The 25,317-nt window shown below is 34.6% G+C and overlaps 1 protein-coding gene across 1 annotated transcript; it reads right to left on the bottom strand.

Annotated features, from left to right (window-relative positions):
• Nucleotides 1-1,802: 1,802 nt before the first annotated feature.
• Nucleotides 1,803-18,366, bottom strand: LOC150107220 (uncharacterized). The gene is made up of 5 exons (XM_090391076.1): nt 18,236-18,366; nt 10,566-10,695; nt 8,465-8,610; nt 7,512-7,647; nt 1,803-2,208 (listed from the first exon to the last, which is right to left on the bottom strand). The coding sequence occupies exons 1-5, from the start codon at nt 18,273-18,275 to the stop codon at nt 1,962-1,964; spliced, it is 699 nt and encodes a 232-aa protein (XP_090247202.1). The 5' UTR covers nt 18,276-18,366; the 3' UTR covers nt 1,803-1,961.
• Nucleotides 18,367-25,317: the final 6,951 nt, after the last annotated feature.

Below are 25,317 nucleotides of genomic sequence, written 5' to 3'. Positions count from 1 at the left end.
CTTCAAACTCAGACTTGTGTGTGTGTTTCTGCTGATCCTTGGACCAGTTTATATGAGCGCTACCTTTTAATAGCCACCCATTTTCTACCCCCTGAGGCGGTGTGAAACAAGAAAGCATTGACCCAGAAGGACGTAAAGAGTGGATTATTTATGATTATCCTAGAATTCATCATCGAAGGTGATTTTTTTTTCTTTTCCCCACTTTAATGGTTGATTTAATTAGTTTAATAATGCATTAGTTACGTAAATGATGTTTCAAGTCTTTTCAATTCAAACCCCTTTATTTGGCAATCGCTTTCATGATGAACAAATATTCTTTTTAATATTTCACACCGCTTCGGAAAATAAGACCATGCCCAGTTGCCGTGAAGCATTTGCCAAGTTTTAAGGTTACCAGAGTTGCTACACTTGTGCCTTGAATGTATGATGAATGGGGCAAAAGTTAAATTAGTTTTCAAGGAGTCGTTGTAAGCTGAAGAACGAAATTGCCAAATCAGTTAAGTTCTAGTTTTCAAAATCTCGTGTAAATAAGAAAATTAAACTTACTTCTAAATACAATTTTAGAAAGCAGAGGTTGCTGTTGTTAAAAGGATAAAGCACTGAAAGAAATTGATGCCATAGTTTGATGTACGGATTATTTCATCTAGTGACTAAAAAGATTTAATAAAAGTAAAACTCGGGCAATACGACTCGCTAGAAATGAATTTTATGCATATATATATATATATATATATATATATATATATATATATATATATATATTTCCCTTTAATCATTGATACCAAAATGCCATGTATGTATAATTTTTTTCTTGTACCTAAACAAAATATCAGAAAAAACTGTAAATACACGATCATATTTTGTAAATGCGAAAACAAGAAAAAAACCTCATTAAGTGAATCTCATTACGTCCATTAGACCCAGATTTTTACTATATATATATATATATATATATATCCGTGTGCTTCTCTAGTCGCTTAATTCTCCTACTTTGAATTCCATCGAACATTTGTGGGATTAATGGAAAGTAGCATCTGTCGTTCGATGCTCGCTTGCTGAACTTCGTGCAGTTATTCTGTACAGTTGATTCAGAATAACTCAAGACACCCTATGTGCCCTAAGGGAGTCAATGACAATACATGTTATCTCCGTAAGAAAGGGGGTGGGAATTCTAGTTTATCATGTTCTGACATGATATATCAGTGATTACGAATGCACGCATACCGCCATTGTGTGATGAAAGAAACTGTGTATAAGAACAGTTAAGATGGATGGCAGTTACTAACATCACTCGCTGAAATTCCATTAGGAATGACAGGTTTTGATTACTGTGAGTTGGTGGTATACATCAGTATATCATTGTTAAGGGCACGAATATTGATGACAGTGGTATGGAAGCATTTTTGTTAATATTGTTCATGTTTTTAATGATTTTGTTGGACGTTTGCCTTGTGTATATTATGTTATATATATATATATCCCGTTACAAGACCCAAACAAGTTTCTCAAGTTACACTGTTAGTGAAGTATAAATCTTGCTAATCTTGTCTCTCCTTCAGTAATGCGCTTTATTGGAAGTAAAATAAAACTTGAAGTCTGGAATTTTCTTATTTCAGTATTCCCAACCAGTCAAAACATAACTTTCCTACAGAAGTACTTGAGAAATCGTCTACTTGTCTTCTCATACTGTAATTAAAAAAAAAAGGTTTTCTAAAGGGGCTCGTAAGTCTTTTATGTGTGTACATATTTATTAATTGTGTAATGGCAGGAATTAATAAATCTAAATGAATTACTAACAAAAATGTAAACAAAGTGTTTATTTGATAAAAGATACAATTTAAAGTAAAAACATTGCTGGCACCGTAATGTGCTATTTATAGACTACAACAATCGTATTGTCTGTTTGCTTTATGAACAATCATCATGAGATATCACAAGATTAGAGCAGGCAAGGACTCGATTTAGTTTCCTAAAACTGCAGCCATAAGTCTCGAAATCTGGGATTTAGAACTGGCACCCTCAGGTACCGTTCCTGGCTCAGGTAGCTTTCCTTCGCACTTTTCTGAATCAGGTTCGAAGCTTCCGCAAACCAAGTAAGGAAGATTAGCAGTTATTGAATTAAGTGAGCTAGTTGCTATTTCAACGGATTTCTTTCCGCATTTCGCTTCCAAATCAGTATGAATGCAATGCGACAATCTCATGAAGCCACTGAAATAGAGAAAAATGGCATTTATAATAACGCTGCTAATTCGGAAGTCAGTTAATTGTCAGTTAACCCACTTTATAAAATCAAGAAAATCGTAAGTATTAGAATCATTCAAAACATAAATAAATAAAAGCAAATTCAAACTAAAAAGTTCAGTTTTAATTTAATAAAGGTATATTAATAAAGCACCAGTATGGTCGCAAATATCACTACGGGGTGTGCAATGACTTTTTTCTTACAACAAAAAAGTTTAAAATATATAACTTAATTTAATATTCTGTATAGGACGAATCAGTCTATTACATCGATTTCATATTCTTCATGCTGTTTTCTCTTAAAAGAAATAAATAAAAAAGAAAAAAAAAAGAAAGAGAGAGTGTAGGTAGCGCCCTCTCACAGTCTGGGGAGAATTAGAGCATGACTTCAAACCATAATTGGAGCCTAACAGCAAGAAGGTAGCGCAGCGGAAAAGGCATTCGAATTACAGTCAGCGCTGTGAGTATTGAATTCAAGGTTACTTCGAAAATTATCCGAGACGGTTTTTTTTTTTTTTGACATATTTTATTCTTATGAGGTTTTCAGTATATAGAAATGAAAGATCATCCTTAATGTTTGCTTTTTATTATTTAATGTAGATAGCAAACTGAACTGGTTGTTATGACACTTCAAAACTTAGAATCACACTGTTTGGTGTCCATACCAGAAACAAATAAAATCAATAAAAACGTGAAATGTTTGTAGTTCCATAACAAGAAGACATTCATTTGGCAGATGGTTTTCTGTAATACTGGCGAGAAATGTTTTTTATCCAGATGATAAATTGGTGGTTCGACACAGACGTTGCTAAGGTATTCGCATCATTTTAAAAATTACTTTATATTTCATGAGAGGGCATCCAAACACTTCTTGGAACTATCAGACTCTCCTACTCCATGAAAGAAGCTAGTTAGCATTAAATGGTCTAATGCCAAATAAATCAGCATAGCGGATTTATTTAAAAACTGTAGCCTTATGCGAGAAAATAATCCGAATTACAGCACCTTCTTAGGCCATCCATTTCTAACGAACATACACTGATATGGTGTTAGTGAACATTTCTCACCTCCATATATCAAAATACTTTCAATTATGACCCTCATATTAGTCTTGTTTGTTCTTTTATATACTTCTCGACTACAGAGGACCCAATTTATCATAAACAATGCTCGGCTACTTGACGGATGAGATTATCCACATGTTTTCACGAGTGCCAGATTTGTGTAATATTGTCCTTTGATATTTAAAGTGATCAACCGTTTTATTTTTCCTGCTGCTAATACAGACAAGTCATGTCTTCTCCTCCTATCACTAGATATTCTGTTTTCTTAAGTCCTTCCGATTCATATGTCTGTATTAATTTTAAGACATATATTCTGTATCATTTCTGTCTTGGGCTATCATCAGCTGATCTTCAGAGCAAAGTAAAAAATATATTATTGGAATGAAATACCCATCCCTCGACATAATGCATTCCAGTCTCTAAGTATATTTTTCAAATTCATTTTAAAAAGAGACCGGAGACATTCAACATCCATACCTTAGTCTTTTAGTTGTTTTGAATTCTTTCGAAATCTTTTGTCCGAAATTGCCTGTCTCCATCTGTGCCACAGATTTTGTTTAATTGCTGAATATGTGCTTCACCTGCTACAAGTTTCTTAAATGCCTTCCAGAGTTCGGTAATTGACAAGTCATATACATCCTATAGGTCTATAAAAATCAGGTGTAGTTCGTCCTCGGGTATGTCACATTTTTCTAAAATTTGATTAAATAATTTAGTTCCAGTTATAAATACGCCGTACTCATCATTTTACCATAGTTCCATTGGTGTTCCTTCAGGTTGTGGTGCCTTGCCATTTGGGAATGTTCTAAGAGCATTTATCACTTATTCTTCCAAAAGTGATTCCATCATTATATTATAATGCTTTGACCTTCTCAACAGCATTTCAATTCTTTTTTTCTAACGTAATGTCCTTTTTCAGTTAGCATTTCTGAAAATATTCCTTCAACTCTTCCAATATTATTACGTTCAGTTCAGACTTACATATTTGGACCATGAATTGTTCTGATTGTTCTTTAAGCCACCTCTCTTCTTTTCATATTCTATTATATGCTCAGTTCCATAGCATACTTTTCCCAGGCCATTTCTTCACAACCTCTTACAACTTTTTTTTTTTTTTTGGCTCCCGTTTGCATTCTCTCTTCCTTTGAATTTTCTCTTTATATTTTCCAACTGGTTCTCCAGCTGCTTCATGAATTTGGATTTTGATATAACATAGAAGCATTCCTCCACTTCTCATTTACACCCGTTGTAGCACTGTGGCGGTTTTGGAATTACAGTCAAAGCAACTAAAGCTAAGAGGCCAATACATTATATGCGTTACTTGGGTGAGTTCTTCTGGCTGGGTTACCTGTTTTGCGGGGTGTAAAACTCTAGTTTCCGGGAGAAAGGAAAAAGCCAAAACTTGTGCAAGAGACCAGATAATTTACCTTCTTTTTAAAGGTGTTATAACTGTTCTTTGCTTATAGACTAGATTCGAACCCATCTTTTTACTACCAAAGGGCGTCTTTTTTACACACTGAACTACTATAGTTCTTGGGAAGAATCCTTATGCCTGTTTAGAAACAAATATATTGATTACCTATGCAGAAAATTTTAGTAATATTTAGAACGTGGGTTGAAAGAGATATCAGAGCGTCCATTTTCACTGGAGGCATACACAAGGTACAAATTTGTAGCAGCCAGTTGCATTAGGAGCCAGGTTTACAGTAGCTAGTCTGAGAAATCATAATCATGACATGAAAATATTTATCCTCTAATTAGAAAAAAAAATGTGTAAAAGAGATAATAAGAGAGGAAAAACCATTTTGTTAGATACTCTAGATGTTCATTGTTGGGGTATCATTTGTCACAGACGCTAAAAAATGGCACATATTTATGCAATTTTTAGCGTTTATTGGTATCCAAAGAGATTGGAACTGTAATAAAGCGAAAGGTAGTCAATGATGTATTAATTTTTGTGAAAATAAAATAAGTTAAGGAAACAGTCTGGTGTTCATAATATTTGCAACATAGTGCATATTAAATTTTAGGTAAGTATATTTGGTGTGAAAAGAAAAGAAAAAATATCCATTGCAATGAAAAAGGAAGCAAAATAGCAAAAACTTTACTTACAATATTTTCTGTGTTGAGATCACTAAATACTTGCCTCTTTTGACTACCGACACACACACATACACACACACACACACAAAGGTAAATTATACAATAAGACCTGTCATGTGCCATCCTTTCGAAGTAAGAAAGTGTTAGATGTCAATTTACATGATTGAATTCAATCCATTTAATGGACTAAAAGAAAACGCAACAGATGTATTGTAGCATTATTCTGAAATCTTGTTGAGTGTCTTGTTAAATGAATAGGTACATTTTAAGATTTGCAATGAGCCACTTGGAGTCCCTGTGTACTACAAAAGGTCTTTGACCTTTGCTAAGTTATTCCCGCGTCCACAAAATCTGAACTGAATTATTGTGCTCTTTATATTGTCTATGCATATATTTGGTCTTTAACATTTGCTTAAAAATAAATAAATATTTTCATTTCTTTTATTCTCAAAGGACGTGGACAGACCTTTAACCCTAATTACCTCTTGAAGATTGGTCGACAGATCGAATCCGTCATTAGGGCATTTCTGATAGTGAAGTCGAGGCTTTCATTGAATCAATGCTTTCAGGGGATCAAAGTACAGTAGAGAAGTGACGCCATCTCGTAGTTCCAAACTTCAACTGGTGTATATTATTTTCTGAAACGTGTTAGTTCTAGTGTGATTTTTTTTGTAGGCCAGTTGAAAAAGGCCTACAATCGAATAGTCTTTCTTCTGGTTGTCTAACACAATGTCAGCAAATGCATTTTCCAGAGGCAGCACAGGTACCTGCGCTCGTTTATTATTAAATGTAGGATGAAAGTAAAGTAAAGTAATGAATTTAGAAAAACAAAGTTCATTTTAAATCTCCTTTAGATCTGAATATTTTACATTGCAATTGCTGAGTTGTGTTTTTTTTGCGAAGAACAAAATTAATAATAAAATGTAAAAAAATGATAAAATGCTAAACTTTATTGATTTTTTATGAAGGCAGTCAGGAAGTAAATTTATAGCACTGCACGTTCACCACTGATTTGAAAGAATGAATTGCAGTAGAATATGAATCAGACAGAAGTATGATAAGATCAAATATTCTACTAGATTTCTTAAAATGAAGTATATTTTGAATTATTAGAATAAAATCTTCTAATGGCTTTTCATCCACCAAAGAGAATGTGCACTTTTTTAGCTTCTGTCTTTTTGGAAATTAGTACATTATCCTGTTTCTGCCTTTCATCATCGCGATAGACGACTGCACTATCACCGGCGTGTAGATGTAAGACAACGAGAATAAGACAGCTAACGCACTCTTTCTTAATACTAGAATTATATATATATATATATGATCTCTTTTTAACAGACAAAATTTCCGATCCGTATGTCACATGTGAAAATTAACACCCTGATAATTTTAAAATGCTTTTAACCAAGATTTACTTATAATTAAATTAACAGGGTTTTTTTTTGTTATTAATTTCCTGTTATTTTTAGCAAATTTTGGCGAATAGGCCATCATATGTTGGAAAAACACCGTAGTAATTTAGCTGACATAAAACATGTTCGGCGAATGATTAGCACGTGAACACGCCAATCGCGCTATAATTGGTTCTTTTGTCGAATGGCGTGACTTTCTGAGGCAGTTTTAACTCGTACCGGCCGATGCATTCGGAAAATCTACTTTATTATATAACGGACTTTCGGATTTAACGGACACCACCAAAGTCCGTTATATCGAGGTTTTACTATATATATAATCATGTGATATGTGCTGAAGTTCTGGAGAAAACAATTCTCCTTATTTGCTCAAAAAGGTCGTCAAACTCAGGAATCTACTCAAAAAAATGTTGGAAAAAATTCACTCCTCGGGAGATAAAAATCGACTCCACAAGTGTTTCTTCTGCTGATCTCTCGAATGATTTTCACATGGCTAAGGAAGCATATTTTTGCAGCATTAATAATAAAATGATTATTTATTTATACCATTAACGGATATCCCATAGAAATTAGAAACCCTGTAGATAAATAGTACTTTGAAATTAACTTGAAATTTTTTTCCTGATATTGCCACTGTAAGCAGTTTATGTTAACTATGGTCCAAGAATTAACGGATACAGAGCATACTCACCAGCACAAAGAACTTAAGCGATCCTCTGGTTTTACGCTTGGAATGAATTCCATGGTTGCCTGCATGTCCAAGATACATTTTTTGATGTCGTCACCGGCTGAGTATTCAGCCATACAAGGAGACTCTTCTAGAAATTCTGAAAAAAAAAATCTATATTTATGTACATAGTTATATTTTTATTAAAGCCCTTTGTTTGTTATTATAAAATACTCACTGCTGTCATAAATAACCATCATAAGAATATCATTCCTATTTGTAATTTTTAAAACAAATACAAAACAGTTCAGTTGATAAATACTTTAATTTTATACCAGCATGGGAAGTACCGATAGCCCTGCGACCCCCTTCCTTCCTTCCACAAAAGACGAGGACAATGCATTATGTGTGTTAATTGCGTGAGTTCTTCTGCCCAAATTGCCTGTTTTTTTTTCTGGAGGGGGGGTAAAACCCAAGTTTCCGGGCTGGGAAAAAGCCCACAACTTGTGCAAAATTGACTGTAAGAATTTATAATCAACAATTTAGAGAATAGTTGAAAAACAAAATAATACATCATAACTTTCATTGGTGACATTGATTATACTAAGAGGAACACGTGTAAGATATAAAGAAAATCGCAGAATAACATTCGATATTTGCGTAACCCTTCCTTTTCCATAGTGGAAATCACCTTCATAATTGCCGATTACCCTTTCTAGAATGCCTCGGCAGAAAGTTTCTCCTATTGACATTATTGATAATAGGATATAAATATCTAAACATTCTTCCTTTGTAATCTCTTCAGTATTCTCTTATCCCTTTCAATCAATTAATTGTCAGAGTGATTGTTTCTTTTCACCATCTCGATTCATCTTTAATAACACCATTACTGAATAACCAACTGACCAACTTTGCTATAAGTCGATGAAATATACTTTAACAGTACTGTATGTTCAAGGATGCGATTCGTAACTTACCAGTCTGTGACTCCGATCCTGGTGTGCAAAACTCCTCCATATGTTTCCTTGGTACGTCTGCTATTATGTTAATTAGCTCTCTCTGTAAAGGCGTCATAAATTTCGAACTATAATTTCCAAAGCAATCTGACATTTCATTATAGGCCCTGAAAAACAATATAAAACAATATATAAAATCTTTTTAACAATAAAAGTGACCTTTTTCTATCATAAAGCACTTTAATTACGAAAAATATAAATGAAATTCAAACAAAAATTAACAAACAATAAAAAAAACCGCTTTGGGATGCTGCAACAGCTCCATATTACTGCAAGTAGGAAGATTAATGTCACGTGTTCACAAAATAACATTGCGTTGTCATCTGAAGCAAAACATATAATAGAGATCTTATTTAGTCTGTAACATAATATACAGCGCTAGACTCATCAACCTATGAGTCGCAATATTGCATGCTGAGTTGTTTTGACTGGTGTATTTTTTCAGTTGTAATTGAAAATGGTCTCACCTAATGAGTTTGAAAATAATTTTGTTTCGTTTAGCACTTAAAATAAAACGAGTAGACAAATTTTATTAAGACTTCGAAATATGGAAAGAATAAAATCAGTCCAAGAGAGTCGTAACATTCATACAGAAAGAAATACAACCCAGAATCTAATGGAAGCGTATTCCTTTTGCAAAACGCGCCTTGATGGCCTTGAATTGTCTTCTTCTAAATGATCAGTCGTATTTGATGCGCCACCTGTCGCTAATTGATGAGACATGTAAACAGACATGATGAACACACAGACTCATTACGACAAAGAGAAGCTGCAAAAATATGATGGGGAATGTGTTTCCTGCTAAGAGGAAAATGAAAAGTAGAAGGAAAATCTTATCTGACAGGACACATCAATTAGACGAGAAAGAGGCCTTGAGACCAGTTGTCTTGTACATGGGAAGTAATGAACTCTTCAGTGTATTAACAAGCTGTTAAAGTTTAAAAACAATCAAAATTGTGAATGTAGGTTATACTTTACAAAGACTAGAATGTTTTTTCTTTCCCAATTTTTATAGAAATGTTTTTTTTAATTCTTTCTTGTGTTCGTTTGAAATAAGGCAAGTCGTGCTTCAATGATCACTTTCAAATGTGTGTCAGTGATTCAAGTATGCAGACAGGTTTCGAATGCAAGGTCTCTGTGTCATTTCCTGTAGCTAAATGTTTACTTCAAGACCGAAGACCAGTTTTATCCGTTTACGTAGTTCGATTAAAAATAAATATTTTTTTCAGTATTGCTTATTGGCCGGGCAGAGATTGTCCTTATAAGAAATCGTTAAAATGTATTCACGAAATACATCAGAAGGAAAACAATCAGGCCTCTCTAAAACAGGATTACATCAAAACAAAGGAAATTATTATTATAATAATAAAACAGCAGAATAAAGATATGTGTGAGAGAAATCGAATATCAAATTGCATTGCTTGGCAGATGCTTTATGAATATTGAATGAGTGATTGGTGTGTTTCTGTATTATAAAATATAACATGCCCCAAATCGGTTTTACTAAGTATATAGAAATTAACAGTTGAGTTTCCCATGTTCTTTTTTCATCTGTTAAAAATTTGGTAACCGCAAGTAACTGAAATAATTAAACACGAAAGGATTAAATTAAGCTTTGTGCATTTGAATGTTATAATTACGACTATCTGCGTTTACAGATTCAGTTAAATTTGTCATCGGCTTTTAGTGCGCGTAAGGCTGCTTTCTGAAGCTTATGGCAATTAAGACTTTTATGATGATTTTGTCATTAAAATCATCTCATCCTATCCACATTTTATTGCAAAATAGCTTAATTGAAGAATTATGCGAGCAAACCGTAACAAAACGGCATGAATCCTATATACATTTACTTCAGACCTGATATAGATGTCCCTCCCCATGCGTAGCTGCGATAATTGTCCTGTTGAATGAAGAATACTGTCTAGGGCATGAGTAATCTTCATTTGGAATTTTCACGTGAAAATGAGCTAAATAAGCTGATAAAATACACACCGAGTTCGATTCGATTAATTCAGCCAACCAAACCCATTGGTCTCATAACACAAAAATTAATTCCACTTACTCACAAAACGATTCCACTCCTTCTTTGTCCACTGCAACGAAATTGTTTCCTTGGGCACTTAACATCATGGTAGCCATGCATAAATCAAGCTCTCTCCAATGACATGCTTGTGCTGAAACTTGGTATCCACCTGAAAACAAATAAAGGAGATTGAAGATTTCAGCTCTTGTACAATATCAAACTTATTTATTATCATATGATGATACAACGACCAGAATACCCAAATAGGCAGTTAGCATTTCATGAAACCAATGTGTATATATATATATATATATATATATATATATATATATATATATATATATATATATATATATATATATATATATATATATATATATATATATATATATATATATATATATATATATATATATATATATATATATATATATATAATATTAATATATCTATCTACAAAACTCAGCGATGTGCAGAAAATATGGGCTTATCTAAATCAAACAAAGAGAGATGTAGATGCCTGACAGATGCACAGATGACAGATGCCTGATTAAATATTGTGTGTCTGTTAATTTATCTCATTATAATATCCTCTGATCATTTCAATTGGTCGCTGGAAAGTTTTTATTTAAGTTATATAAAGAGGATGCACTTTCGTTGAAAAGACAGGGGTTTGCATACATTTATCTGTTTTGGAAAGTGGTGAATTCCAATATTATAAAAATAAGAAGACGAAGGAGAAATGTGGATTTTGTAACGGCAAAGAGATATGCAGAGCACAAAATAAATGCATTGACAGACACCGTACTATAGGGAGAGGATTACCCACAATATTACTGCTAGAATTAAGCTAATAAATTTACATTACTCGGCCCAATAGGTGAAAGAATATTGGACAGGATAACTTAATTTGTAATGAATGATATTTACAATTCTAAGTCCTGCTTTTTTTCGCTTAGTTATTTAGGGAACGGACACTGAAAAGGTGCGTGGGGGGGGGGGATAACCCATATTACATATGAAGGAATTACCATTACTGAACTTTCATTTAAAAGTGACTGTTCAACGAGTTCATTACCGCGTGATGGTAGAGTAGCCGTGAGTCCCCTTTTTAAGGGAGGATACGGCACTATCTAGTCCCCTCCAAATTTTATCCGAGCTCCGGAACCTGTAGGTTCCGGAGCCCGGATAAAATTTGACGAATCAGACCTATGGCTGGCGAATCAGGCCTATGGCTGGGTCAGTATTCCTAGCTGTGATCCGTGTGTGTTCACGAGACTGGTTTGCATACTTGCGGGATGAAAAATCCCAGATAAACTGGGGGAAAAAACCTTGCTGTCCACGTCCAAGACCGGCTAACTTGGCATTGGCTGAGGAAGATCTTTAAGCTCCTCGCGTCGTCGACGGGAATAGAACCTCGGACACTCCTTCCTTAGGCATATGGTTACGAAGCGCAAAGCCACTAGGCTAACCACACGGACTTTCAACGAGTTAATCATGGTTTAAAATTTCTTTTCCCCTAAATATTCAGTATATTATTCCACTATTAGCATTATCTCATTCTTTGTCATATGAAGTTCTAGTCATCTAGTTTATACATGAATAATTTTTAGCACATTATTCAGATACCATCTGAACCTAATGTAAAGTAGCTGGATTTACATGATTTAGATAGCTCTTTGACTATTATAATGTTTCACAGATAAGAATTTTCAGTTAATTTTAAAGTACACCGATTACATGTGGACTACATTGTATAAGTTTAATATTAGTATTCATACTAAATCCTTTCATAGACCAATCGGTAAGTAGACATCTCCAAAAGAACTGACTCCCAACCACACAAACAAGCACATAGTTTCCTAATTCCAAAATCGTCCGTGAATACAGATTTGCTAATAACTTCAGTTGAAAGAATTTATACACGTTTATCTAGTATATCGCATCCAAAATGATAACACTAAATATTATGAAAGAAGCAAACATTATCATCGAAGATGATTGCTTTGAAAAGATTCAGCGTTAAACAAAGATGAGTTGATGAAATTCATATAAATAAATGAATATTAGACATCTACCAATAACGCTATGAGATAATGCGCCGTATCCTTTTGCTGCTACAGTATAATCTTCCGTTAACATCCTTACTGGAATATGAATGCATATTGCAATCTGATGGATGTTCCAATGATCCGTTGACTCCCTCACAGTATGGGAAAATGAGCTTGAGCAAGTGTTCACATCTTTGCTAATGCAAAAAATATGCAGTACAAGTGCTTAATCTGTCCTCTGGCAAGTCACATAGTTATGACGAATTCCGACATTTAGACGATCCAGTGAAAAGAGTCATTTTTTTATAAAATGACCTTTTTGACTGGATTTTGGGAATTAGTATTTAAATCGCTTTCAGAGTAAAAAAATGTAAGCATGAACCTTCCTGAGCGACACTGGTTATCAATACTAGAAAAGAGATTATTCTAGAATATACTTTTAGGAATCCTTTTTTTTTAAACTGAAGTTAAAGCACTTGTATAGTATCCAGGTATATTTGTGGCTTGATGATATCATCGTTAAATTCTTTTGTTGTTTGACACGTGACATGAAACATATCTTTTCGTCTGGAATCATTAATAGCCATTCGAAATTCCTAAGCAAAAAAAAAAAAAAAAAAAAAGGTAAATCAAATAACAGCATAGTTTCTTATGAAGAAATAATCATTGCTGCTAAGGAACTCGGTACAAGATTTTTAAATAGTTTCATTTAATGTACTTTTTTCATGTAACGTACATTTAAGAAAGGTGACATCTCAATAGTACATTAAAAATTTTAATTCTTCATGAATTTTCCGTCATTATTTGAATAATGACGGATGAGTCCCTGACTCCCTGGAGGGAGTCAGGGACTCATCGAGGGAGGCTACGTATTACACACACACACACACACCAGCTGTCATACTTATTCTTAAATTCATTCATATTGCTTGTACTCACAACATCCAATGGCAATCCATTCCAATCACGCATCATCTTAGGAGAGAAAAATTTATCGCTCACCCACTTCTTAGCGGCATTAATTCTTAGCTTCCAAGGATGCCCTTTTGTCCTTTCCACACCCTCCATAAAATGAAAATTCCATCAACTGAAAACCTGTATGGCCCTTTCAGAACTTCGTAAGTCTCAATCATATCACCCCTCTTTCTCCTGATTGCAGATGTCTTCATAATCAGTATTCAACAATCCTGATATCATTTTTAATACTCTCCTTTGTACTCTCTCCAATATATCAGAATCACAACGGAAACCAGGAGACCAGACATGCGCACGATAGTCCAAGTGAGGTCTTATCAAGGACTTGTAAAAGAGGCAAAGTAACATCTTTATCTTTACATGTGAACGTTCGTTTCAGCGTTGCAATTATCTTTTCAGTTGTATTTGCAATCTTTGCCACATTGCCCCTAAACTTCAACTTCCTATCTATTAACACTCCAAGATCCCTAGCCTCATCAGTTTCTTATAGCCTAATCCCACCAATATAATAATTGGATATCTAATGATGCCGAAGTGAATGATTTTACATTTACTGGCATTGAAGTGACATCCATTTTTCCATGCCCGCAATTCCATCCATCCATCAGTGGTTCTTATAGGCACTTAAACCCCAAGTATCCTTGAACTTCCTTGAACCGTAAAAAGGTGTTTATCCCTATACCTCTAAGTATTCTTGTCTGTAAATTGCGTGTGTTCTACTTGCCGGTTTGTCTGTTTTGAGGGAAGAAAAACCCGAGTTTAGTTTCCGGGAGAAAAACTCATCATCTCTGTATGAGACCGGCTAACTCACCTTTAGTCGAAAGAGACTAGATAAATCTTCCAAACGTCGTGGACAGGAATGACTGAGCTACGGAGGTTATGCCCACAATCCTAGCCTATTCAAATCATTCTGCAAGTACTGCTTATCAGCAGCATTTCTGATTACCTGCCTATCATTGCATCATCAGCAAATAGCTGTATGTCGCTTGTAAAATCCTTCTCAATATCATTAATGTACAGAATGAATAATTTTCACCATTTTTGATCATTGGACCATATTAATAACAGAAAAATAAGGCTTATGCCTTATTATCTTCACTATCTCTTTATTCAGATCAGCCCGTGCTCTCAATGGCTATAACAGAGCCACAGTGTCGAGAGAGAGAGAGAGAGAGATGCCACAGCATCCGCATTCGTATGCTCTAGCATTTATAAGCACTTTTCAACTGAAACTGCTTTTACAACTATTATATATTCCAAAATTCCGCCATTACATGCATGAATGTGTATGATTATCTTTAAGTGGAGATGAATTCTATCAGATGGTGTGAGAAACACCAGGTCATAGAATTCATCGCTGGATGCGTGAAATGGCTTGGAAAAGTTTCATGTATAGTCTCGCAGTATAAACACTTGAGTAGGGAGATATAAAGAGAGACAAGAAGGAAAAATTAAGAGTGGTTAGATGAAATAAGTAAAGATACAACAACAAAGGCAGAAAGGAATGACATAAAAGGTGTTTATAAAAACATTAATATGATGACAGGAAGGAGAAATATGCAAAGGACTGGAGCGGTCAAGAGGTGAAATTCCGATAGAAAAAGAGAAGATATTACAGAGAAGAATATGTAAGTAAACGTTTTGAAGAACAGAGAAAGAGGAGAAATTCAAATGAAAGAGCATAGTGGGCAAAGGCTGTACATCATAAGGGAGGAATTGAACCTAGCAATTCAAAAGATGAAAGAAGGAAAATCCCTGCAATAGATAGTATACAGATAGAACTTATAAGGAATATCGGTGAAAAAGGTATGGAAGTTGTTATGGCAAATTATTAACGGAATTTATGAGGGACAAGAATTACCAGAGGAGTTTAGAAGATCAATTTGTATCCCCATTACAAAAAAGACTAGAGTTTTAGATGTAACAATTTTAGAACGATAAGTCTTATAACTCACGCAGCAAAAATTCTGGAGCAAATAATTTTAGAGAGAGTTAAGAATAAAATAGAAAAAGAAATGAATGAGGAACGGTTTGGATTCCGAACCAACAGAAGAACTAGAGAGGCTATAACTTGTCTAAGAATTATTGGGGAGAAAACACTAAACCGTGGTGGAAAGTTGTTTTGGGGATTTCTGAATTTTGGAAAGGCATTTGATACAGTGAAACATAAAAGGCTTTTTGACATTCTAGAAAATATTGATATTGACTCTTATGATTTGGAAATTTTAAAGAAATTATATTGGTCACAAACAGCACGAGTATGTAAATGGTGAGGAAACAGGAGAATTCCCCTGTTTCCTCACCTCCGAGAATTCCCTGTGGAGAGAGGAGTTAGACAAGGATGCAAGTTATCACCATTATTATTTAACCTTTATAGTAAACAGATGCTTAGAGAGGCACTTGAGGGTGTAGAGGAAGGAATAAAAATAAATGGAAGAATCATTAATAACTTAAGGTATGCAGATGATGTAGTGGTGATGGAAGAAAGTGAAAATGGATTACAGCAAATTGTTCAAAGAATTGATCACTCGTGTAAAGAGTACGGACTAAGAATTAACACAAAGAAGATCAAGATAATGATAATGGGCAGAAAAATAGGAAATAATGTAAAGATAAGATGTGGAAGAAAGAAGACTTGGATAGATTTCAATATTTAAGTAGCTGGATCTCAGAGAAAGGAACGTCAGAGTTGGACATTAGAAATAGAATAGGCAAACCTAAATCGGCATTTATGGAAATGAATAGATATTTTAATAAACAAGAGTATTAAAATAGATGTTAGAGTTGGAATAGTTAAAGCAACAGTTTGGAGTATTGCAAGTTATGGAAGTGAGTCATGGGTATTCAGAAAGAGATATATGGAAAGAATTAATGCATTGGAAATGTGGCGTTATAGAAAGATGGAAAAGATTAGTTATATATAGAGAGAACATCAAATCAAGAAGTTTTAAGAAGAGTTGGGATGGAAAGAACACTGCTCAAGAATATTATGCAAAGAAAGGCCAGATTTGCAGGACATCTTCCGAGAGGTTCTTTGGGACACCTAACAAGAACTAGATTACAAGGGAAAGTTGAGGGGAAGAGAAGACGTGGAAGACCAACTAGAGAGTGGTTCAATGACATCGTGGAATGGAATAGTTTAAGAATAATGGAGGCGACAGACAGAGAGAACTGGAGAAGAGCTGCTCATCTGCTGCAACCCTCTTGCTAGAGGATGTTACCGGACGACGAAGACGACAGTCTCAACAGTAGGATTTTCATTTATGCAAAAGTAAATAAAACACAAAAATGAATGGAAAAATCAATAAAACTAGAGAAAAAAGTCCTCAGGCCACTCACAGTACTATAAATTTACAAAAAAGAAAAAGAAACAAAGAAAAACAAGAAAAGAGAGAGGAGAAAGAAAAATCTTGCGTAGGTGCAATTCACATAAAATATTTTTAAGCAATACTCGTTTTTCACCTGCTACCTAGTTTTCCAGTACCAAGTGAATATTCCATTATACACAAACGGAAATATATTTTTCTACCGGTAATCTATTTGGCCTCTGGGGAGAGCCAGCAAGTTTGATACAGTGCAGGTCAGTGGAACCTTAAAAAGAAAGAACCAATAAAAATTGATAATACGGAATCGACAGTTTTCTGATCGGGTCTTTGAAGTAGTGCAATACTAAACTTCCTTGTACAGCACAGAAGTTTATGTATGCTCCGCCTATTATCAAGTAGTTCTGAAAATTGTTCTCGGTGATGCATACCACAGATTTCGTCCATTAAACTTTGAATAGCAAATGAGGCCTTTTATCTGTCTTCAGTTTCATTTAATGAAACAGTGACTATCTAGTTTTAGAAAATCGTTATAAAGGTCTATTATTTGTAGTTGAAGTAAATCATTGGAAGAAATCAAACTGGAACAACTTCAAAGCAAAAAGAATAAAACACATTAAAAGTTTAAAGAATATGCATTTCGTAATTTGATAAATTGCCTTTACTAGATGTTTCCGCAACAGAATGACCGATTTCAAACTTTTCTGACTGGCTACGCGATAATAAAATTATTTCTATGAGGGCCAAGGACAGATCTGGTTGATCTGCCGTACGTGTAATTCATCCCTAATTACCGCAAACAAGCGCTGCTTGAACTATTAGATCTACAGCCAAAATTCAAAGCCTCGTGAAGAAATATAGTTAAAATTTAAAGACTATTTTGGAATCTAGCAGTTTTTTTTTATTGTTGTTGTTTATTACTGAAAACGTATATGAAATAAGAGTGATGGTGTCCAGCAATTAATGCATAAATTTTTGAGAAGCAGAAAGATTTCGTACCAAAATTTCTCTCAAGATTCCACTCAAATGTAACTAACTGTACAATTTTAACTAATTGTCGCTTGTGTTTTAATTTTACTCCGTTAATCCAAAGAGGTAATACTGCATTTTATTTTGTCTATCCGTACGTTTATCTGTTCAAATACCAATATAGCCTAATAGCATACCATCACCGTTTTTAAATAAAAGAAATAACGGAAATTATTTCAGTCTCCTTTGGATGGCTTGTGTAAACAAATTCACTTTAGGCGTTTATCCAGATCTGACAACTAATGCGAATCGACTTTAGCCGATACACTTAATTTTGTTCACTCGTATCCATAACATGCAGATTATACCGAACAAAGAAAGAAAAACTCACCGAAGGCTACAATAAATGCGATAGTTAAAAAACACTTCATCTTGCAGACACAATCCAAGGATTCGACGTCTTCAAGTTCAAACTTGCGTGTGTGAGTTTCTGCTGATGTCGAAGACCAGTTTATATGAGATGCCTTCCTTTCCTCTCCGCCCATTTTCAATCTCCTGAGGCGGTGTGAAGCAAGAAAGAATCGTCTCAGGTGGGGGATAGAAAACAGAAGATTAGCAAAAGATACGAAAGGGTTGGCACGAAGGCTACATTGTCGGCAATACTCTACTTCCTCTATTAATTCCTTCCACGTTCTTTCCCTCTTTTTCAGCAAGCTTTTGATTCACTGCAGATCAGATTGCATCATAATAACAGTCAATATTAATTTTCTGTGGAAAACCTTGGAGAATTGTTCTCCTGTCTGTGTTGTAGTTTGATCACGTCATAGTTAATGACATAGTCATTTCAAAATCGCCCTATAAAAAGTCGTAAAATGCTCTTGGGAAACTGAGCTTTGAGGATTTTTCTGGAAACTTGTTAATACACTGCTGGTGACTTAAGATGTTAATGACAATGCGTTTGGAAATACTGATGAGTCTTTATTTCCGAAAAAAGCGACGAACTGCTTTTTCTATCGCCCCCAACCTCCCCTACTCTCTGCTAAAGGGAAGTTAAAAGATAGTTAATATTTATAAGTTAATTCTTCAATCTTTGTTTAAGATGCTAAAGGGAAGTTAAAAGATAGTTAATATTTATAAGTTAATTCTTCAATCTTTGTTTAAGATGCTACATGCAAGTTCTTGGTAGTGATGCAAGGATTACTGGCCAGAAAGAAAGAAAGGATAAAACAGTAGTACCGAGAAAATAAATCAGAACCCTAGAAAATATAGTAAAATGACTAATAGAATAAAACAAAAAATTATTAGAAGGAACTTTTAATGAAAAGAAAAAATAGAAACAAATTTATGTGTTCACTTTGCAATATGCGAATTGCACAAAGAATCGCACTAACTGCGCGATTCTTTTTTATTTTAGTTGTTTTTGCCGTTTTTCTAACTGAACTAAAAATAATGTTTATAATTTTAGGTTTCAGCGATCTATAAATATAAGAAGCATCAAATAGAATGCGTTGTTGTCGTCTTGGAATTCTCCCAATTTACCTCATCCATCCATTAGGACCGGATGAGGTTTTTAATATATATTTTTGACTGTAGATCCGTGTGTGTGTGTGTGTGTGTGTGTGTGTGTGTGTGTGTGTGTGTGTGTGTGTGTGTGTGTGTGTGTGTGTGTGTGTGTGTGTGTGTGTGTGTGTGTGTGTGTGTGTGTGTGTGTGTGTGTGTGTGTGTGTCTTCACGGGCCGGTTTGCCTGTTGTAAGGGACGGAAAACTCGAGTTTCGGGAGAAAAAACCCTCTACCACCGTATTAGACCGGCTAACTCACCTTTAGTCGGAAGAGACCAGTAAAGGTTCCTCACGTCATGGAGGTGAATCGAACCCAGGTGTTTCTAACTAAAGGGTTTCGTCTATACCGATTGAGTACAGATTCCCTAGATAGAATGCGTTTGCGAGAAATAAGAGCATTTTTACTATTCGACAGAGTTCATAAAACAAAAACTTCAGATCCTCCTGAAAGGCTTTTACGGTTACACATATTGCCTTAACCAAAGCTACTAATAGGATAACAAAATGAATGGAAGCATATTCCGACGTAACATAAGTTAAACCATTCCGACATTGTTACGTATCCTTTCACCTCGCTAAATACACATAGATAAACAGAGAACAAATACTGATAGATAGATAGATAAATAAATAACTAAATAAATAGAGAAATCATATTGCAAGTTCCAGGAAATAAGTCAGCAGGGGTGCTCTGAGAAAATACGGAGGAAATTGTACAAAAAAAGTATAAACGTAATTGAGAGGAATGTATTTTTTCTGTTAATTGTGTTCTCCAGCTATTTTGCGGAATGATAAATAAAAATGCGATTTTACACTGTCTTTTACAATATCATAACTAATTTTTTTATATGTGATGCGTTCTTGAAATATTTTGCTTTATTTATCAGTATTTAAACTGAAATTGATTTGTATGGAGGGATGCCCTTGGTTTGGATGAACGGAGCCCTTTGGTTGAAAAAGCCTCGGTTTCCGTCTATGACATGAAGAACCTTCTTTTTATTGAAGGAGGGAGAGTTGGTTGGTCTCATACGGTAGTAGTAGGTTTTTTCATCCATCACAACAGGCAAACTAGCCCCCTTGAAAATACATTATTATAGAACAAGGTTCTATAATAATGCCTGGTAAAAGTAACATTGCTGCCCCCACCTACAGTTGCGAACAAGTAATTTGATGACAACACTATTTTGCAAAATAAAGGCTGCAGAATATGAGCACCCAAGGTTTTGCAGACTTGGGTGCTCCTGACTAATCAGGGCTATTTCCTCAGGTTAAGTTCTCGTATTACCAGTGTTTAGAAAGCTATCAGTGCATTATGTCTATGAATTCAATGAATTTCATTTGTGTGAGAACAGATAATTATTTTAAAACTAAAAAAAAAAAAAAAAACATTATAAAAGGTTGCTATTTTTTGACAAGATTTGAACCCACATGTTTATAACCGAAGGGCAAATATCGAAACATCCTCTGGACAGCGTTATATAAATTCGCTGCGAATAAGCGCTTTAATATGCAGAAACTCATTCAGTGTTTTTGATTATATCAATTCTGTGTTACTCTGAAAGTAAGTTCTCTATATCTTACTCTTAAGATGTTTAAATGTAGATTATATCTTAAAGATTCGATTTTTAAGCCTAACCTACCTAATTTTGATATCAAATACTATTTTTATAAAATTTTCTATTTTGTTTCATTTAAAATAAAACGGAATTTTATAAATAAAATGAAAACACCGTATTTCATATTCTTTATTTGTTTATCTCATTTTTTTTAAAATTTATTTTACGTTATTTTGCATCCGGTAATTTACTTAAGTTTTAACTTTTATTTTTAATATATGTTTTTATTTCATTTTTCACACTCTATATATACTGTACAGTGTCCCTATTCCTTTTCTGTTGCATTAACAAGACAAATATTTGTTTATTAATTATTTAGAATAACACGCATTAATAACAGTAATGATGTACTTTATCATAGCAAGGTTTGATACACAATAATATGCACATACATAGGATATTAATAATTTATATTAAAGGATTATACAGTTAAATACCGTATCTTCTAATAATAATTACTTGCTGCTTGTTTTAGTAGCTGCTTATTACCTATTGTTGCACCTACATTCTTCAGGATACAAAAATCCGTCATAAGAAGTTACTGTGTTAAGATCAGTTGATCTGTTTAGCGGGAGGAAAAGCACCAGTTCCCGGGTATAAATACACTCTGCTTGGAAAGATGTCAGTAAACACCCACCTCCAAGGGGCAAGGTGTGCATCGCGCCATGTAAAGAGTCACGTGCTTGTAGCCAGTATAAATTGGAGGAATATGATGCTCCCAAGTCAGTGCAACGGTGTCCGGATGAAATGGCTGCGAGGCGGGAACTGACGGAGTTTGAAACAGGCATTGTGATAGGATGCCATGTGGCAGGCCTATCTGTTCAGCATATTGCTGACAAATTGGACCATCGCAGGTCAACAATCAGTGATACCATACTGAGATGGAAGCGCAGGGAGTTAACTGCAAGTGCTACCAGCAGTGGACGACTCCTCATACTTACCGAACATCTGTACGGTGCTACGACGGATAATATATAAAAATAGCCATTCGTCGACCAATGTGGTTTGTGGATATGAACGTCACCACACTTGACCAGCCTCCACAGAGCCCTGATCGCAACCCTATTGAACATCTGTGCGATAAACTGAAGCGTAGGGTGAAGTCAGGGGCGTCCTTCAAACAACAGTCCCAGGACCTCATTACATTCCTACAGAAAGAATGGTCCAATATTCCTATTGATCATTATCGTACGCTAGTGGAAAGTATTCCCCGTAGGATTGCTGTCATCCCAGCGAAAGGAGGTCCTACATCTTAAAGGAAAAGTGGAAGCGACCCACTTTTCCATTTCTAAATAAATTAAAAAAAGTTTAATTCAATAAAATTATATTAATAAAGCACTGATGTATGCTCAAGTTTCGTTTGGTGATGTACAACAATGTGTTATTGCACCAAAAAAGTGTTTGGGACGTACAGCATAATGTAATGGTCTGCATATAAAACCAATATGTCTAATACTTCGATTTCATATTCTTCATATTATTCTCTCTTAAATGAAAAGAAATGAACAGGGGGAAGGAAAAAATAAATTAAAAAAAATAGCAAAGCAGAGATAGAGAGCGGGAGAGAGGTTGTTGGTAGCGCCCTCTCATGACTGAAAGGAATTAGAGCATGACTTCGAACCATAACTAAGCAGCAAGAAGGTAGCTCAGCGGAAAAGGAATTCAAATTACAGCCAGAACTGAGAATTAAATGCAAGGCTAATTCAAAAATTCTTTGACAATTTTTTATTTGACATATTTTAGGCATGAATTTTTCAGCCTACAGAAATGAAAGTTTATCATTAACGTGTTTTCATATATTGAATGTGTTTTTTATATTAATTGGTGTAGATGACGAAATGAACTGGTTGTTATGACATTTCAAAAATATGGAGTCACTCCTCTTGGTGTCCACTGCAGAGGTTAAAAAAGTGGAATTTTTATAGTTTCATAGGAAGTGACATTCATCAAATTGCTTCCTTCTATATATGTCAGTGTTTCCCAACGTGGGGCGTACGCCCCACAGAAGGCAATTTTAATATTTTGGGGCAATTAGAAAATGATGTTGCATTCATCACCTCATCACCGATATACTCAAAACTCTATCGGTGATAAATTGTCGATGTTGCAACCCTGACTTTCCGAGGAAAAAAAGCTGACAACACTATTACAGCAGTCAACATAAACACAGTATCAAGAAGAACTCTCAGAAAAGCAAAATGATGAGTCTATGAGAACTTTATTCAACATAAAAGGAACAATGGCATGGCTTTCTAGCGAGACAGAAACGAAATACCGAAATTCAACTAGTTTTGCAAAAAAAAATTACTGTTGCTCTTCCCGTCGTCATATTTAGTTGAATGTGGCTTTAGCACTGTAAATGTCTTGCTACTGAAAATAATAAATCAGCTGGATATCACAAACCATGGGGATTTGAGATTGAAAATTACTAAATTAGTACCTCAAATAAAAACTCTTTGCAGCAGACATCAAGCTCAAGGATCGTATTAACTTGGATTTTATTTTCCCGAGTTCAGTTCGATTTATGTTTTATAATATACAAAGTGTAATATAAAATTTATATTCATTAAAAAAAGTCAAATTAAAAACAATTTTACATATGTTCCTTTTTTATTTAAAGTATACATTTATATTATACTTAAATATAAAGAGCCAATAGCCACCTCTGAGATTATGGCTCTGCTTGGTGGTGGGATGAGTCTGCCACTGGGTAGAGTCAATACTGAGAAGTTCTCGGTGACGAGGTGAGCCTGTCATTGAGTGGAACAATGCAGAGTTGGGCGCTCTTTCGGGATCGTCTTATTTTTAGAGCCCGTTTCACTTTTACATTCAATAAAGGCTGAAACCGGTCTAAGTAGTGACCTCCCACCATAATGTAATAACAGCATACATTTCCTTGGAAATGTGTTTTACATTATGGAAAATACCAAGAATAGCGATCAGAACTTTATCACCTCTGCTGCGAGTTGCCCGAGTTTGTACTACGTACTTGGACTACGTGCATTAGCTCACGCTAGTAATCGCCGATACTTTTATAGTTTACTATATTCGGCATGAAACTCTCTTCCAATCTTTGAGTTTCTTATTCGGTTTAAAAACAATGTGGGATTTAATATCCCCTTAATTTAAATTTATATTATACTTTTTCAGAACTTGGCTAACTATTAAGCTAGAGGGGCAGAGCATCAAAATCTTTGAGGCGTTGAGGTGGGGCATGATCCAAAAAACGTGGGAAACACTGATATAAGCGAGAAATGTCTTCATACATACAATACATTGGGAACTTGACACAGACGTTGCTAATGTATCCGCATCATGAATATCTCTATATTTCATGAACTGTTAAAGAAATATTATATCATCCGTATTTACAGGTGGACATCCAAACACCTCGTGGAACGATGAAACGTGGCTCAACAAGTTTCAAGGTTATGTTAAAAAGACATTAATACTTCATTTGAACGTTCATTACACTAATATATTTCAAATGAAAAAATGTTCACAAGGAATTTTCGACTTACCCATGTGGAGGGTCCAGTATCATTAAAAGATGACGTTTTCCACACGCTAGTTGAAACTCTGAATAAAAAATATTTGTTTATGTACTTCTCGTTGCAAACGCGATTGTATCTTCTTTAACAATAATCTGCTTGTCATGTATCTGATCTTCAAAGATCAGATACATGACAAGCAGATTATCAATTATCGTTCCTAATAATTGTTCCTAATCATAAGAGCACAAATCAGTGATGATCAACAGAATGGAGGGTCACTAAAGGTCTTGTGTGATCAACGTAGTTAGACCTTACATTCTTTACGTCGTATGATATACTCGGTCTTTTGTAAATGCCTGTTATAAATAAAAGCACTATCGATGCCAATGTGGTATTAATATTTAAAGGCCAAACATGCTTTTCTGTTACCACAGGTGACTGAATCCAGCCAGATTATTTGAGACCATGATATCTTCTTTGATGAAAGAGAACGTTTGTTACCTCAAGATCAACAGGTGTGTTTTGAATTCTTTTCTATCCCTTTAGGATGTTATTTCCCATTTTGGTTATGCTATCAAACAGAAATAACCTTGTTATTCTTATGGTCATTGCAGAAGAACTTCAATTCTTATTATTAATATTATTGCTGCCTCGCGTGTGCATGAAAATGCGAGAGGTTTTTTCTCCAATTATGAATGAATTAAAAGATTTGCGTGTTCATGCTTCCCTCAATGCTTGAAGAAAAATGGATGTTCTTCTTAACAAAATTTTGATGTCTTGATTTATTTTATCAGTTTGAAGTG

This window comes from Typopeltis vanoorti, chromosome 4, assembly GCF_054136105.1.
Source record: "Typopeltis vanoorti isolate ZY-2024b chromosome 4, IOZ_Tvanoo_1.0, whole genome shotgun sequence".
Taxonomy (NCBI): Eukaryota; Metazoa; Arthropoda; class Arachnida; order Uropygi; family Thelyphonidae; genus Typopeltis; species Typopeltis vanoorti.
Note: the sequence above shows the minus strand (reverse complement) of the source record. Positions and strands in the feature narration are given on the sequence as shown.